Raw genomic sequence first — 16849 nt, forward strand, 5'->3', positions numbered from 1 at the left:
GGTGGACTCGGGAACTGTGTTCCCAGGGGAACCGAGTCCTGCATTTCCCCACGTGCCGGCCACAGCGCCTGCTCCATCTCCGACACATCTCAGCTCCCGGCTACCAAGAATTACAAACCCCAGGGGCTCAAGACAAAAAAACCTGGATTCCAGGAGCGATTCTCAGTTCCTTATTTGTTTTGTCTTAAAAAAAGGGAAGGGGTGGCAGTGAGGCAACCTGATGGGACATTCTGACAGCCGGCGGCGGAGTCAGCACGGCCGCGGCGCCCATCGGGGAGCCAGGGATCCGCTCGGCAGCAGCCCGTCCAAGCTCCACAACGCTCACGACTCAGCACGGAGAGCACCAGCGCAACAGCTCACGAACGGGACACTCGAGATTTGCACATGCACAGGAAGCACGGACAGAGATGAGCCACCCACAGGCAGACACCGCACGGCTATGGAGGAGATGACCAGGCACAGGGACACGCGCACCCCGCGCATGCAGACACCGGTGCGCCCCGACGGCCGCCAGGGCGCTGAGTTGGACTTTTTCAAGCTTAAGAAAAGGAGGGGAAACGGTTTTGTGAAGCTGATCAACTGTTCCGGCTCAGCCTCTCGGAAGAGAGCACCATTTGTTTTGCTTTTTCTGCATTAACGTGCCAGTCCCTGGAAAAATCCTCAAGAGTACGGCAAGAAAACCTTCCCTTTCCCTTCCCACTCCCGGCACCGAGCACCCGGGCTTGGCTCCGACCCCACCAGTGGGTGCTCAACGCACGCTGAACTTTACAGGGATTTCCTTTAAAGGAACAAAGAGTTACGATCATGGCTGAGATCCCTCAGGTAAAGTCCCTCTCAAGTCTCCACGCTCTCAGGAGGTGATCACAAAAGGTTTCAGATTGTTTCATACCCAAGCAGGGAAGAGAGCGATTCTGTAGGCTCCGTCCCCCTGCCTAGCAGCCTGCAGGTCCCGCTGTCTGGTTGTAGCAGTAGGTTGGGCTGAAACACGAGGTAGGCCTCCATCACATGTCTACTGTAGCACAGCAGCTCCTGTGCAGTTTCCTCCTGCTGAGGCTCAGAGCCTAAATTTTCACATCTTCCTGGACACTGAGCTGGGAGAGGGTTTTCTTGATGCGGAGGGCAGTGAGCCGAGCTGCTCCGTTGGCGTACCAGCACTCTCGCATCATCTTGCCCATCACCCGTAGTGCCTGGGCAAGAAACAACAACGAAGGTCAGTGCTCTGCTCTTCCCCTGGCCCCACTGGTCTGCCAGGCTGCTGCTCTGCCTGGGCACTCACACAGCCTCCACACCCCCCAAAATCAGAGTGCCCCTTACAGCGCTCGTTCGTTACCTCCTGGGGGAATCACAGAATGGTTTGAGTTGGAAGGCACCCTAAAGCCCCTCTCATCCCATCCCACTGCCATGGGCAGGGACACCTTCCACTATTCCAGCGTGCTCCAAGCACCATCCAGCCTGGCCTTGGACACTTCCAGCAATCCAGGGGCAGCCACAGCTTCTCTGGGCACCCTGTGCCAGGGCCTCACCACCCTCACAGGGAACAATTCCTTCCCACTATCCCATCTAACCCTGCTCTCTGTCAGTGGGAAGCCATTCCCTGTGTCCTGGCACTCCTTGTAAATAAGTCTCTCTCCATCTTTCTTGCAGACTCCCTTCAGGTACTGGAAGGCCACAATTAGGTCACCCCAAAGCTTCTGTTCTCCAGGCTGGACAATCCCAATTCTCTCAGCCTTTCCTCATAGGAGAGGAAGGGGGCATGGAGATGAAAGCAGACCTTACCTCGTAGCTCTGCCACCAGTTTGGGATGTTTGGCCGTAATTTCTGGTCACACACGACCTTCCGCATCTCCTCAATCGAAGGATCAGAGGGTACAAGGTCGTAGTAGGGAAGCTGATACTCCTCATGGATACCTGAAAGGCAGAGCAGGGAAAATGAAATTCCTGGGAACAGGGACCGTGGCCACTGTGCTTGCTAAAGGCAGACGGATAAGGTTTGGGCTCCATGACTCACTGCTGAGATGCGTCAACACTTTGCAGTTATTTAGAACAGAAATGAAGAATCTGGAATTGGAGTTAACAAGAAAAATTCAGGGAAATAAAATGCAGCTGCCTAAACTGGAACAGAGTCAGCAGGCTGGGATCAACACCTCCCAGCAAGGCGCCAGGGTCACTGAATCTCCACAGCAGTGGGACTGTCACACGTGGGATGATGCTGCAGCTGCACATGCCAAGACATTTATACTGATCTGGGGGAGTCCCCCACCAATCGGCACCACCACTTCCTTAAAATCCATCCAAAGGAACATCAGCCACCACTGGGAGCACCAACACCCTTGACCTAACATTGGCCAGGCTTAGCAGCAGTCATGAGTCACTTCTGTTACCTCCCTCAGTGACAACACACGGGGACACGTCCTCCCACAGCCCTGTTCTCGCTCAAACCTCCCAAACTCCCGATCAACAGGAACCCCAAGGTTGTGATCAATAGGAACCCCAGGGCTGGGAGACCCTGGAGCAAGTGTAGCCAATGGCCCAGGCACACAAAGGACGTTACCTCCTGCGTTGCACCTTCGAGCAATCTCCCAGTAGACCAAGCCCAAGGCGTAGATATCGGCACATTTAAATGAATCAAAATGCTTCATGTTGATGGTTTCATCCAAGACTTCTGGGGCCATGTATCTGCAGAGAGAAAGGAAAAGCATGTTCATTCCGAGAAGGAATTCTCTGGAAGATAGTAAATGATCACTTTCCCCACACAGCACTTCCCAGCAGAAAAAGCTCTGCTTGGCACAGACACCATCAAAACAGAACTGGGCCCCGTGATCTAAGAGAGCAAAGAAAATAACTCAAGAACTCCAGCAAGCTGGGAGAAGAGGTAAAAATGTCCCAAAACTACATCAAGCTCCCAACAGAAGGTCCCAAAGGCTTTAGCGAGGCCAAGCTGCTTGTCACATATCACATGAGCTCCTGGTGCCAGGTTTACACAGCTGGCCCACACCTCCCAGCATGGTGACACCTGGAACATCCCTTTGGCATCAACTCGGGCACAAAACTGATCCTGCAAGACGCTGGGAAATGCTGAATTCAGAGAATTCCCCCAATGCTCAACCAGCAGCTCAGGCATTTCCAGTCACACTCAAACACCTTCAAATGCACTTTCCTACCGTTTGGTGCCGACCCTTTGATTTGGTGCGATATCAATCGTGTCCGTGACGGAGTCGTGCCGGACGGCCAGGCCCAGGTCAGCGATGGCACATGTGCCGTTCTTCTTCACCAAGATGTTCTTGGACTTCAGGTCTCTGTGAGCGATCCCAGGTTTTCCTAGCAGAGCAAAATAAAAAGCAGCAAGGGTCAAGCTGGGGAATTCCATTTGTCGAACGGGCGCAGAGGCAGCACCGGATTTCAGGGCGTTAAACCCGCTGTTGCAACACATTTTCCTGTTTAGATTCGTAAGGAACGGAGCAGGGAAAGGCTCCAATCGTGTTTTGGAGGCGCTGCTGATGCAGTGGCACCCAGAGGCCTCAAGAGGGATGTAAACTCCACATCCCAGCACAGGCGCCGACGTCAGGAGTTTGTGATTCTGCTGCTGCCTGTGCTCACATCCCACCCAGGCAGCGCCAATTTTAGGATGGGATGTGAAATGGTGATATAACTCCTGGGAGCGAGCGCCAGGTTAACCCACTTCGCAGCCAGCCAAAGCAATCGCTCTATTTCTGGTCAATAACCACCAGATGAAGCCGGGCTGACTCAGGCAGGGTTTGCTGTACAGCACATCAGCTCCTTTCAGCAGTCCTGCTTTATCCTCCCCTCAAGAATTCCCAATGCCTTTTCCAACTTCGGTTTTACCCTGAGTGCCCACGATCTCCATGTGCAGGTGGGCCAGCCCACTGGCAGCAGACAGGGCAAGCTTGATCATGCCCTCGATAGTCACCGTGTACCGATTCAGGTAGTCAAAGAGAGACCCGTGCTCATGGTAGTCAGAGACGAGCCACAGCTGAGTCCATGTCCCATTATCTGCAACAGGAAAGAGATGGAGCTCAGGCAGATCCAGTGCAGGGATGGCCACTGAGCATCCCACAGGCTTTTGGGACAGAGCAGAGCTGCTGCGTAAGGCTGCAGCTCCACAGGGGCAAGTAAGAAATGGCTCATATCAGCCGTAGCGTGGCCAGCAGAACCAGGGCAGTGACTGACCCCCCGTGCCAGGCACTGGTGAGGCAACACCTCGAATCCTGGAGTCAGTTTTGGGCAGTGTAGAGGCCCTGAGAAGTTGACTTTAGTCAGCTTTAGTCCCCCATGACAAGAAAGACGTGGAGGTGCTGGAGTGTGACCAAAGATGGGCAGTGGAGCTGGGGAAGGGTCTGGAGAACTTCTGAAGAGCGGCTGAGGTAGGTGGGGGCTCAGCCTGGAGAAAAGGAGGCTCAGGGGGGACCTTCTCAGTCTGTTCAACTCCTTGACAGGAGGATGGGGCCAGGTGGGGTAACAAGCGACAAGAACAGAGGAAAAGGCCTAAAGTCGCACCAGGGAAGGTTTAGATTGGGTATCAGAGAAAACTTCTTGGAAAGGGTGGTCAGGCACTGGAACTGGCTGCACAGTGGTGAAACCTCTGCTCTCAGGCACTTCTTACCTTTGTTATCCGCAGCAATAAATCCCAGGATGTTCTCGTGCCGCAGCATCACAGTTTGGTATATCTCTGCTTCCCTGAACCAGGAACGCTCCTCACGTGAAGAGAAGATCTTCACAGCCACGTCACCTCCACGCCACCTGCCCCGCCACACCTCCCCAAAGCGGCCTTTGCCGATGATCTCCTGAAGGACAATTGTCCGAGCCACGGTCCGCTGGACAAACAGAGGCAAGCCTGGGGACAAAGAATCGGAGGAATGAATCTCTGTGGTAGCAGAAAACCTCCTGAAACCCCAGAGGCTGAAGAATGTCCTCAAACCCAGCAGGCTCTACATCTGATAATGACTGGGAGCCTGAGCAAGACCCAAACCAGGGAATGGTGGCAGCTCTTGCGTGGGATGTGCCACTGCTTGGGCAGCATCTGCATTTTGCTTTGAAGCAGAGATCCGGCATGGAGCAGTTGGGGAACTTGTGCTCCACGACAGATCAAAGGAACTGCAGCCTCAATATGCACAGAATGGAACTCGATGAAGTCAGTTTCTGCTAAAAAGCAGAAAACCCCCCCAAATTCCTCTTAAGAAAGGAGTCCCAGCATCGCTGCCATTGCTTACAGAAAGCACGGAGCTCACCTGCTCACAGCATGCATAGAAGACATCCCAAATATTTTACATATAGCAGCAGATGTGCTGCTGAAGGTTTATTCCCTGGTCAAATACCAGGTTGTGACATTCTCTGTCTCCTCTGTGGATTTTCCTGCAGTTTCCATCTGCTGCAAAATGCCTTATATTCTTTAACCCGACTACCTTCCTAGTTCAGAGCCACCACTAAATGATGACTTTCCATCTATTCTGGGGACTCCTTTTAAGTGCTACAGAAGCAAACACTGCACACCATCCACCTGGGGAGACCCAAGGGTTCTCTGGGATGAAATGGGCTGTGCAAATGCACTGTTTGCACCATAAAATGTTGATATGCTGGGATCTTCCCCATTTTCCTGCAGCTTTGATGCAGGTGACATCCTGCATTCCCCTCTGAAAGCCAACAATGCACAGGTTAGCAGTTAATGCCTGTTTCCAACCCAAATCCTGTTCCAAGGCTAAACTGGGAATAGATGCAGCTGTTTGAGGTATCCTCTTGCAGTTAAGGAGGAGTTTAACTATTGCTCTTACCACAACAGAATTTAAACATCCCTTCGAGTTACTCATGACAGACCCCCTGAACAGACTCATGACAGACTCCCTGAACAGGCTCTGAGGCAGCAGCCTCACCGCTGTGGCAAAGCTGTGGCAACCACGAGCCCAAAGAGACAACTCCAGCTACAACTTCTCGTAGGTCACGTCCTGTCATCTTGCAATACCTGAGCCAGAGCCGGAGGTGGAGAGATCATAGACCAGATCTTGCAAGGTCTTATCCTTGGAAAGGCACATTTCACAAGAAGGGTCTTCCATGTCCAGCCGCTGGCGGTTGTGGTAGACTCGTTGGTGGTGATGGAACACAAAGACTACAATGATCATTACAACAAACACGAGGAAGACGGGCCCGGCAATCACCGCCACCAGCTCCACGGGACCCCAGCTTGATGGGGGCTCATTGTCTTTCAGGTGTCCTTGGGAGGAAAGGGAGGAGAAAACCAGACACTTTGAGAAAATTATCATTCCTTTGAGGACTTTCTTCTTGTGTTTTACTGTTCTCTCAGAGCCTGGACAACTTTAGCCTGGGGACACATCAAACAACGATGTTAAGGTGGGGCTGATCATCAGGCAGGCAAAATGAAGCTGAAACCCCAAAATGAAGATGGAGCTGCAATTGTGAGATCAGGGATTATGGGCATTCATTCCTTTAGACAGGAATGTGTTCTGGGCTGATTTTCCAGAACAGCCTGCAGTTCACCTTCCATTTGAACTCAACCAGTCAGCCAGGCCTCCCTACTCCCTCTTTCCCTTTTGCCCTGCAACAACCACTGAACTTGTACCTAAGACAATTATTTGTTCTTTTGAGCACAGATGAGACCTCCTCACTGCTCCCAAGGAAAATTACTCCACAGTCTTCACAGCACCCACTAAAAACCAGCCCAAAACAGAAAGTAGGAGGCATGAGGAAGCACCACATGCCCTCTCCGTCCCAGGAATGAGAAGCAGAAGTTTCCCACACCCTCACTCAGAGGCAGAGCTGCTTCCCCTGCGTGTATTCTGAACCCGGGCACCTTCCTCCCCACACACTTTGCTCTGAAGCTGCTGCAATGTTCCCACACTTGTGCTCGGCACTGAAAAGATTTGGACTCCTGGAAGGGAAGCAACTCCAGCTCATAAAGGCAGGTCCAGCTCGGTGACAAAGGGAACGCATGCATTCCCATTTTCGTTTGAAGTAGTTTGTTTTCTCCACTTTACAGATGAAGGAAATAAACCCAGTGCTCAAGTTCATGCAGCAACTGAAGGGAAGAAGTGAAAACAGGGCCGAGAACTCCAAATTCCCAATCCCAAACAGACAGCTCCTCTCCTCCCACTTCAAACACATGATTTATCTGACTCTCTACTCACCGCTGGGAACCATTAAATCAATTTTGTTGCAAAAATCAGAGTAGCAGCAGTGAGTATTACGCAGATCCTCTGAACTCAGACAGTAGAAGGGTTTCCCAGCAGGAATCAATTTTGCCTCAGGAATGCAGGTCCGAACATGGTGTTTGACACCATCCAGGTTGAAGACTGAGACCATGCAGGCGCCGTCCGTCTCACACGTGGAGTTGGCTTGTTTGCAGTCAGAGCACAGACATGTCAAAGCTGAAATCAAAACAAGATCAACTCCTTAAAACCCACGGAGAGCAACAGCTCGAACAAGAGGAAACCTTCTTTATATTCTCCATTCCAGAAGGGCCGTTCTCAAGCTCTGGAAGAACCGGCTCTGCAAACAGCATAAGTCATACCCAGTATTCCAGACCTGCAAGAATCCAATTTCGGCATGAAACAGAGTGTGGAGGCAGAGGAGCCTTTCCAGGAGGTGCCTGCCCAGGCAGCCCTTTGCCTGCCCCTGTTGCAATCACCACCAGCGCTGACCCAAATCATCCCTGCAAACCGGGCGAGATCCGACTGAGATCCACTCCCAGCCCAACCTCGGGTCAGACTCAAACCAAAACCAGCAATTACTCAAACTGACTGACCTGATTCCACCTGGGCTGACTGTCCAGGCTCCAGGAGCTGCCCAGTCTGGGCTGGCAAGGGACCACCACCCCGGCTCACAGAGACAAGGAGCAGCTGGCAGATGCCAAACCAAACCCAATCCCAACCGACTGCACGAGCCAAGCGTGCTACACCCAGCTAGATCAGCCACTTATTTAGTAACTGCTTTCCTGATCTGAGACACTACCTTGGGTCAAATAAATTCCTGGCTTTTTGCCTGCTCTCCACAAAGATTATTTGGATAAAGAGAAGGAGAAACTCTGAGGCAGATTCCCACATTTTTCCACCTCCCAGCTGTCATTGTACTTTTCTTAAGCTGCCTGAAAAACTGTAAGCAAATCCCCAGGCCTTGCCATCCTTGGGAACAAAGAGGAATCCAACAATGTCAAGAAGAAGGGTGGGGCTTGTTTAGCAGCATGCCGGGTTTTCACCAGCTTTCCTCAGCTCTCCCAGCCTTCCCAGAGGGAATCCAAAACATGTCCCTACCCGCTGCAGAAATGGGCTTTCAGGTAGGGAGGGTGTGAAGAAGGGTTTTAAAAGATACAAGTGCCACAGTTAACTCTGCCCAGGCTGATCTAAATCCTCCCAGTGTAAAGTCACACACAAAGTCACCTCAACACTCGTGTGTGGGGCCATGTTACCTTAAGCTTAATGAAAAACAAGCTGGTCCTGATTCACTCACGGTTGGTTTAGGAGGAAGACACCCATTAGCCCTTATCCCAGAGACCTGGGTAAATCAATCAGGGTAATTGCATTACTATTCACTTAAGTCTCTCTGGAAGCTGCTCCTCCTTTTCCAGCTGTTGTTGCGAGCTGTTTCAGATGGGCTGAATGTGGGTGCTGGTTAGTTTGGAATCAACAGATTCAAAACTGCAGTGAAAAGCCAGTGACAAGAGCCAAGGGAACGTCTGGAGCTGTGTCAGGAGAGGTTTAGGATGGGTATCAGGAAGAGGTTCTTCCCCCAGAGGGTGGTTGGGCACTGAACAGGCTCCATGGTCACAGCCCCGAGGCTGCCAGAGCTCCAGGAGCATTTGGACAACACTCTCAGGCACAGGGTGGGATTGTTGGGGTGTCCTGTGCAGGACCAGGAGTTGGATTGGATGATCCTGGTGGGTCCCTTCCAACTTAGGATATTCCAGGATTCTGTAACTGTGATTAAAACCTGAAGAGCTGTTGAGTGAGACACCTTTAAAAAGCATCATGAGCAAATGTAGCTTATTACCAGGTGCTCAGCACAGGCCAGTGAAAAGGGACACGGGACAGAAAACGGACAGGGAAGACCCTCAGACTGATCTGTGTTGAGAAGGGTGCAGAACATCCACAGATTCTGAAGATTTTAAGAGGAAATATTGTAATGAAAGGAAAAAAACCCTCCACTAACATTCACCTCAAACAGCTCCAAGATCAGTGTTTTCCCATGGTCAGCAGAGTGCAGAAAAGACAATTCTGAAGAATATATACACTTGGGGGAACAAAGGTTGGTGATAAAGGAGATTTTATGAAAATCTGAGATGGCAAAGAGCAGCCAGGGCACATTCCTGCCTTCATGTCTACTTAAAAGGAAAAGGTCTTTTAAAGCATCTCCCTTATTACTTATCAAAAGCTCGAGGTACAAATTAAAAACATTTAACCCACACACATTTCACTGTGTAGGTTCTTTTCAGTTTGATTTAGATACAACAAAACTGAACTTTGTTCCTGTTGCACTCATTTTTGAGGTCTCAATCCCAAGATTTAGGCTGTGGCAGTTTTGCTTCCAGAAGCTCCAAAGCAAACAAAGCACTTCAATGCACTAATAAAACTGGTTTTGTAAACTTCTGAGTGAAGTATCTGGCCTGAAACTAAGCATGCCTTTGAGAGGGAAAGCAGAGAAGCTGGTTGTGTCTGCTCAGTCTCATTTGTAGGATTAAAAACCAAAAAAAAAAATCACTTTACCTGCAAGGTATGATACCAGAGCCCCAGCCCCGAGACAGAGCGAGATCCTTATCTGTTCTGTGCAGAAAGCCAAAATTTCCTGCTAAGGAGGGGGATGCCCCACGGCTTCACTTCACCCCGTTCCCCCTCTGAGACAACTGCTCTTTTTTAACTTCAATTCTTATGTTTGCACCTCAAAAATCCCCACGGTCAGAGAGCAGCTGGAACAAAGAGAATGGAGCCTTCAGCACACGACTGTCCTTCTCTACACGTCTCATCAGAGACCCTTGAGGGGCTTTCCAGGTACTGCTGGCCAGAACCTCCAGGCTGCAGGCAGGAACTCTCCAATTTTCTGTGTGTGCCAGGGAGGAAAGGCCTGTCTGCAGCAGGGTTCACTGGGAATCTCCTGGCAAAGAGGAGAATTACAGTGCAACTCACGCGGGTCCAGTAACTCCAGTTTGGTTAACCAGAAGGGAAAACTCTTCTCCTATCAGAAACCTACTAGAAGCCAGGAAAAAGCAACTGTTGTTTGCCCTTGGGTGGGGGACAGAAGGTGGACAGGGAAGCAGAGCCCCCCGCAGGTATCTCTTGGGTGCTCTCGAGAGCAGCCAGGGCAAAGCAAGAGTGGATAAAGGGATTTTTCATGCCAACAGCATTCTTTTTCTTCGGGAAGAAAAGCTCCTATTGAGCCAAACATATAATCTACTTAATAAAAGAAACCGCCTGGGCTGAAGGAAATAGATGGGGTGAAGGGAAACAAAGAGCAGTTCCCAGAGCTGGGGCGGCGCGTTCCCCCCTCGCAGAGCGCCCGGGGATGAGTCTGTGTGGAAGGTGCAAGCGGAGCTGGAGCAGAGCCCGCCCGATCTGCTCCCCACACCGACATCCCGCTCGGAGCCCAGCCCTTCAGACACTGTTTGAACAAGCCCAACGTTCAGCTGCAGATCCTGTGGATGAAGCTTTGTTCTCACTGGAGAGATGGAGCAGGTTGGAGCAAACCTTGCTGTGATTCGGCCGGGCGCAGCCAGCCGAGTGCAGGGCCTCTTCCCCAAAACCAGAGAGGTCAGTCAGCACTGCCAAAAGACAAGCTCTCCTTGATCCTCAATGTATCCCAGCCCAGGGTTTGACTCCTTCAAGCCCAAGAGCTGCTTCTGCTCCCCACGAGGTTCCCGGGTTACGGCCCCAGCTCTGAAAGGATCCCGGGGCACAGAGGTATCCATAACCCCCTGCATCAACCACTGAAGAGAGGAAAACAAGGGCTGGCTCTCTCCCACCAAATCCCCCCCATTAAAAGCAACCTGTATTCCCCAAATGGATCCAAACAAACAGGTGGGGGGCTGCAGATTCAAGCTCTATGCTCCAGGGAGACTCAAATACTGAGCTCTGACAGGCAAAGAACATTTCTCCTCCTTTCCCAGCAACTCTCCGAGCTCATTTTGCACATATTTATTCTCACACGGAGTTGCATGTGTCAAGATGTCTCTGCAGCTAGACAGGGGAAAGTTTCACAGCAAAATCTCCTGCAATGGTGTTAACCACCTTTTGGAATACATTTTCCAGCATCTCCCAAAGCTGTGCCTGAGAAAGATGCCATTTTCTCAGGGCTGAACTCTACCTGATCAATATGTATGAGGATAATTAACCTGAAGATGATCATTGGTAAAATTGCCAATAACCACCCACGTATTTACCAGATAAACAGATTTTTTGCAGGGATTGTAGCTGCTGTTCTTTTTCAACAGTTTGAATTGAGGCTGGAAGAATGTTTGCCCTGACTTTGAGCTTTTCCAAGGCTCTGGAACAGGAGCTGCAATTGATTGTGTTTTTGTGCAGCACCAAACTTAACGAGCCCCACTCTGGGAGCACCAGTTTCATGCTGCAGCAGCATAACGGCAGCAACAGAAATGGGAAACAATTGGCTTTGTAGCTCTGCTGCTTCTTCAGATGCTTTAATGAAGAGGGACGTGTGTAAACATGCTGGAAGAAAGAAATACCTGTCAGTGTCTGGCTCTGTGCTGTGCCAAAATAAAGAACAATCCGTATCACAGGGGGTTAGGAATAATATCCATTCCCTCGTGGTGAGGGAGCAGAGGTGTGTCCAGGAGTCCCTGCGTGCTCCTTGTTCAGCTGGATAAAGGAACAGAGCTCCAAGAAAACAACCAGCTCCCATTCCCAAAGGCAACAATGAGGGCACACTGAGCCATCTGATGAAGGCTTTAAAGAAAAAAGATTTACTTTCCATTATATTATCATGGAATCCTGGAATGGCTTGGGTTGGGAGGGACCTTAAAGCCCATCTTGCTCCACCTCCTGCCATGGGCAGGGACACCTTCCACTATTCCAGCGTGCTCCAAGCACCATCCAGCCTGGCCTTGGACACTTCCAGCAATCCAGGGGCAGCCACAGCTTCTCTGGGCACCCTGTGCCAGGGCCTCACCACCCTCACAGGGAACAATTCCTTCCCACTATCCCATCTAACCCTGCTCTCTGTCAGTGGGAAGCCATTCCCTGTGTCCTGGCACTCCTTGTAAATAAGTCTCTCTCCATCTTTCTTGCAGACTCCCTTCAGGTACTGGAAGGCCACAATTAGGTCACCCCAAAGCTTCTGTTCTCCAGGTTGGACAATCCCAATTTTCTCAGCCTTTCCTTCTAGGAGAGGTGCTCCATCCCTCTGATCATCTTGCTGGCCCTTCACACTCACATTCACCTCGACTGTTCTGCTGCTTGGTGTCTGCAACTGGGATCCTGACACCCCTTGCTAGGAGACATTCAAGTCCAAAGTGACTCCTCCAGTGTCTCCTCCAAGCCGCCATAGCCAGCTCACCTGCACCCACGGCCTCCAAAATCAAATGTTAGGCCAGTTCTGGATGCTCTCACTGCCCATTTCCTTACTAAGGAGCTGGAGAAATGAGCACGGATCTGCCCTTCCACAGATACAGCACCACCACCTCGAGTACCTTCCCTACATCTTGTTTCCCCTTCAATTTCTCCTCCTATTTTGGATTAAAACATCTTTCTTTTGGTTCTTGCTGGTGCTTATGATATCTACTGACCCACTGCTGCTAAACGAAATGGAGTTAAAATTAGCTGCAAAGCACTATGAAAAAACAAAGCACTTTAAAGCAAGTCATCCAGAAACTAAACATTATCCTGGGATATTTCAAGTTGGAAGTAGGAGTCTCAACTTCTTTGAGCTGGCTGCAGTCCCCTGGCACAGGCTGGACCTGACGTGAAGGCAGCACGGCTGACTAGAAAACACACGAAATGGAAAAAAAAAAAAAAACCAGAGGCAGGAAGAATGTGCCTTTAAAGTGCAGAACTTTCCCTGCATCTACTCAAGGAACACAAAAGAGCTTCTAAATGAATTGTAAATAAGGAATTGATGGGAGTCTCATCATTAAGAGGTTAATTAGAAGAAGCCTTGATGTTTCTGCTGTTGCTCTCCCACCCAGAACACAGACACATGGCTCCCCATTCCCTCTCTGGGCTCTGGTCTGACACCCATTTTGTGTTTTAACTTGTCAGGAAACCAGCTTAGGAGTCAACAGACCTCACACACCGGTGCTGTGGAAGAACATCCTGCACACCTGATGCCCAGGTTTATTTATCAAGGTTCCAAGACTTCAGACCCATCCTGACTACTCTCAGGCAATTGGCTTTTCCAGAGTGGAAATACATTGTTTAACATCCAGCAATCCACAGGTACTTCCAAGATGGCCACAAAAGGCAGCGAGACTTTATCAAGGGGATTTAAAGTGCAGAGAAGGCTCTTTTTCTGCTGAAAATAAATAAATAAGGGTGCACAAGAGAAGCACAGGGCAGCTGAGAGCCAGGGGCTTAAATAAGGAGGACAAAGGAGCTCCCACCCAGCATTTCATGGCTGTAAAACCCTCACAGAGAAGCAATTCCTGCCTGGTCTGCTCAGGGCAGGACATGTTCCCCTGGTCACCACCCAGTGAACTTTGCTTGCTGCTAAAGAGAACTGACGTTTGACTTCACTCCTTTCGCAACAGCCATTTCCGGAGCATCCACTCTCCTGGCAGCGTATCCAGGGGAAAGGAAAAAAACAACCCAAGCTGTCTGGCCAAGGAGCTGAACGAGTTCAAGAATGCTTGTTGGACACTGTTTTTAATTTCCAGTTAGAGAAAGGCTTTCTTGGAAAGTTGTAGGATATAACTTATGGACCAAGCAGCATTTGCCTGATTTAACTGGGTAAATATTTGAAGCAGGTGTTTTAATAATAAAATCTGCTGCTCCAAAATTGTTCCCCAGGGTGGGTTTTTGATTTATTTCAAGCAAAGTCAACCTACAACACCCCGTAGCCATCGTTGCAAAGGTGCCTTTCTTGATTATTTTCCTTTTTTTTCAAAGGAAGGGGCTGGAGGCGTGTTGCCTGCACTGTTTACTGACACGCAGAGGTTCCCCGCTCCCCAGCACTGCAGAAATTCTGATGTTTTTCCAGCCTTTCCCGGAATAAGCAGCTGTTAAATCTCCAGTATGAAGCACAATAGTGAGGGCAGCCCCGGCATACAAAACGTGCATCATGGCTGCTCGAGCAGCGAACAATTCCCAGGGTGATTCCCTGTTCCCTGCCATCCTGCACCTCATTCCATGAGTGCAACTCCCTCAAATCCAGGCTGAGCTCACACCTTGTACTGAATGAAAGCGTTCAGCACACACTGAGCGGAAACAATAGTCACTCATAGAGCCCAAAATCAAAGGCGCCGGGAGTCGCCAAGTTTCCAGGAGATTTGTATAGTCAATTGGTCCTTTCCTGTTTATTAATTATGATTTTTTTTTTTAATAAACGCCAGCCTTTACCTAAGTGAAAGCCTGAGAACAGCCGTGCCACGAGTCTCATCTGATCCTGCTCTGCCAGTTATCACAGAGCAGCTGAAACACCCTTGTAAGGCTGGGTTTTACCTGAGGTTACACCGAAACACAGCTACTCTCCTCCCAAAAGCACATTTCTATTCCCAAATTCCCAGAACTCACAGGTAAACCCTCACCTGCAGCCCAGGTGAGGTTTGAAGCCATTTCTGTGCTCTAACAAGCCCAGATCTGCACACACACACTTATTACCCTCCGACGGTCGATCGGGAATGCAGAACACAAACGGCAAGAGGTTGGGGAGGAGAGAAATATTCCACTGTGGAGCCTGTCAGAACAGGCACCTAAGTTACACAACAGCGATCACCCCGATAGCCACAGAGCTGGACTGCGCTGGGAAGCCTCGGACACTGGAGGCAATGGCCACCTGCCTGTCCTGTCCCCCTGAGAGATGCTCGGTCAGGCCCTTCCTCTGGGGAAAGGGCCGAGTTCACCCCAAATCAGGAGCCTTGCTTTTCCTAAAATTGGAGCCGAGATCCGCCACTTGCCCCAAGCCTGGAGCAGAGGGCCCCCACTCTTCCCAAACCCAGAGCTGAGACCCGTCACTCTTCCCTCTGGAAGAGGCCAAACCGGGTCAGGGAAAGGAAATGGATCGACACGGAACAAACAACCGACACAAAGAGGTTTTCCTCCCTCCCCTCCCTCCAGACAAATATTTACAGTTGTTCTAGTCCAGAAGCTCAGGGTATGGAAAGGTCCCCTTAAAAGCCCGAACTGCCGATTCCAGAGGGCTGGATGTTACAGACACACTGCCATCTCTGGGGCACGGGGAGCTGCCAAGTTCCCCCTGGGATGGACCACAGGACAATGGGAAGAGGCCACAAACTCCAGAACTTACACAACAACACGGTAGCACTTCCCACCTTGAGCTGACACACTCCTCTGTGACAAGCCCAGAACATCTCTGAGACCCCCAAGCTCCTCCTCTGTGAAAAGCCCATAAATCCCAATTCCCATCGTTATCCCCTGAAACCATGCTGAAGGCTCCCAGATCTCTTCCCAAGGTGAGCATAGGCCCCTTCAGAGCATCCCCTGGCACTGCAGGACCCCCTGGCACTGGGAGCCAACCCCCAGCCCCAATTGCTGCTGCCCCTCCCCGACAGCCCCCCATCTCCTCTGCAGGGAAAAGCGACTGTCCCAAACCAGCTCCAGGGACCCCTTCACACCACACACCTGTGAGCCCCCTGAGAGCCCCCCCGGCCAAGCTCAAGCCCTCCAAACCTCCAGCACACGTCCTTGTTGCCTTCAGAGTCCCCCCTGCTTCCAGGACCCCTAACCCCATGGATCCCGCCCCAAGCCCTTCTCTTCAGCCTGAAACACCCACCCCTATGTCCCCGCCCCAAACCCCTCAGGGGCCTCCTCACAGCCTTGGGGGCACCTCCAGGCCCCTCCAACCCTCTCGCCTCCCCCATGCCATGATCCCCCCGCCGCAGCCCTTCTCGAAACCCTAAAACACCCACCCCTGCGTCTCCCCGCCCCCAAACTCCTCAGGGCCTCCTCACACCTCCAGCTCCCTCAGCCCTCTCCCACCCCCTTTCCGCCCCCCTCCCCAAGCCCCTCTGAAATCGCCCCTCGGCCTCAGCCCCCACTCGCCCGCCCCACAGCCGCCCCCCTGCCCCACAGACGCCCGGCAGCCCCAGGCCCAGGCAGGCCCCGGCCCCTCCCCCCCGCTGCCCTCAGCCCCCCGCATCGCCTCACTCGCGGTTCCCTCCGCATCGCCCCTTGCTCCCCCTCACGACCCTTCCCCGGTCCTCCCCGTTCCCCTCACGGCGGGGGCGGGGGCGCCGCCATGTTGTGCCCGGTGCGGGCCGGGTCCGGCGCCGCCGCTCACTCACCGCGGGCCCCGCCGAGCGGCCCGGCCAGGAGCAGGAGCAGGGCGAGCAGGACGGCGGCGGGGGGCGGCGGGGGCCGGCGGGCGGCGGGAGGAGCCGGCGGGGAGCGGGGGGCCCGGGCGGCCATGGCGGGGACGCGCCGCGGCCTCGGAGCGGAGCGGCCGCAGCGCCGGCGGGAGGGGGAGCGGGGGCGGGCCCGGGGGGGCGGGGCGGGGCGGGGGCGGGGCGGGGCGGGACCGCGCGTGCGCACAGGGGACGGGAGGGGGGAAAGGACCGCGGGGGGGGAAGCTGTGGGATAGGGTGTGACAGCGTGTGATATGGGATACGGGTGTGTGATACGTGTGTGTGATAGGGTGTGATATGTGATACATGTGTGATATGTGACACGTGTGTGATAGGGTGTGATATGGGATACGGGATACGGGTG

General features: G+C 52.1%; 1 protein-coding gene across 2 annotated transcripts; it reads right to left on the bottom strand.

Annotated features, from left to right (window-relative positions):
- Nucleotides 1-129: 129 nt before the first annotated feature.
- Nucleotides 130-16507, bottom strand: ACVR1B (activin A receptor type 1B). Of its 2 annotated transcripts, none has more exons than XM_032093935.1 (9): nucleotides 16426-16507; nucleotides 7154-7393; nucleotides 5974-6222; nucleotides 4621-4851; nucleotides 3843-4010; nucleotides 3161-3317; nucleotides 2551-2675; nucleotides 1777-1907; nucleotides 130-1187 (listed from the first exon to the last, which is right to left on the bottom strand). In XM_032093935.1, exons 2-9 carry the CDS (start codon nucleotides 7326-7328, stop codon nucleotides 1062-1064), a joined length of 1362 nt encoding a protein of 453 aa, XP_031949826.1. In that variant the 5' UTR covers nucleotides 7329-7393; nucleotides 16426-16507; the 3' UTR covers nucleotides 130-1061. The 2 variants fall into 2 exon arrangements, with proteins under 2 accessions (XP_031949826.1, XP_031949828.1); XM_032093937.1 differs by lacking the exon at nucleotides 16426-16507 and adding an exon at nucleotides 7771-7904.
- Nucleotides 16508-16849: the final 342 nt, after the last annotated feature.

Source organism: Corvus moneduloides, chromosome 30 (assembly GCF_009650955.1).
Source record: "Corvus moneduloides isolate bCorMon1 chromosome 30, bCorMon1.pri, whole genome shotgun sequence".
In the NCBI taxonomy this organism is placed as follows: domain Eukaryota; kingdom Metazoa; phylum Chordata; class Aves; order Passeriformes; family Corvidae; genus Corvus; species Corvus moneduloides.

Bases quoted from the DNA above. Each gene is read 5' to 3' on its own strand.
- ACVR1B (XM_032093935.1), bottom strand. From the start codon at position 7,328: ATGGTCTCAGTCTTCAACCTGGATGGTGTCAAACACCATGTTCGGACC. The intron at 1,908-2,550 runs GTAACGTCCTTT...TCTGCCTTTCAG, and splicing joins TCGAAGGTGCAACGCAGGAG to GTATCCATGAGGAGTATCAG. The intron at 1,188-1,776 runs GTAAGGTCTGCT...TTTCTTGCCCAG, and splicing joins ACTGGTGGCAGAGCTACGAG to GCACTACGGGTGATGGGCAA.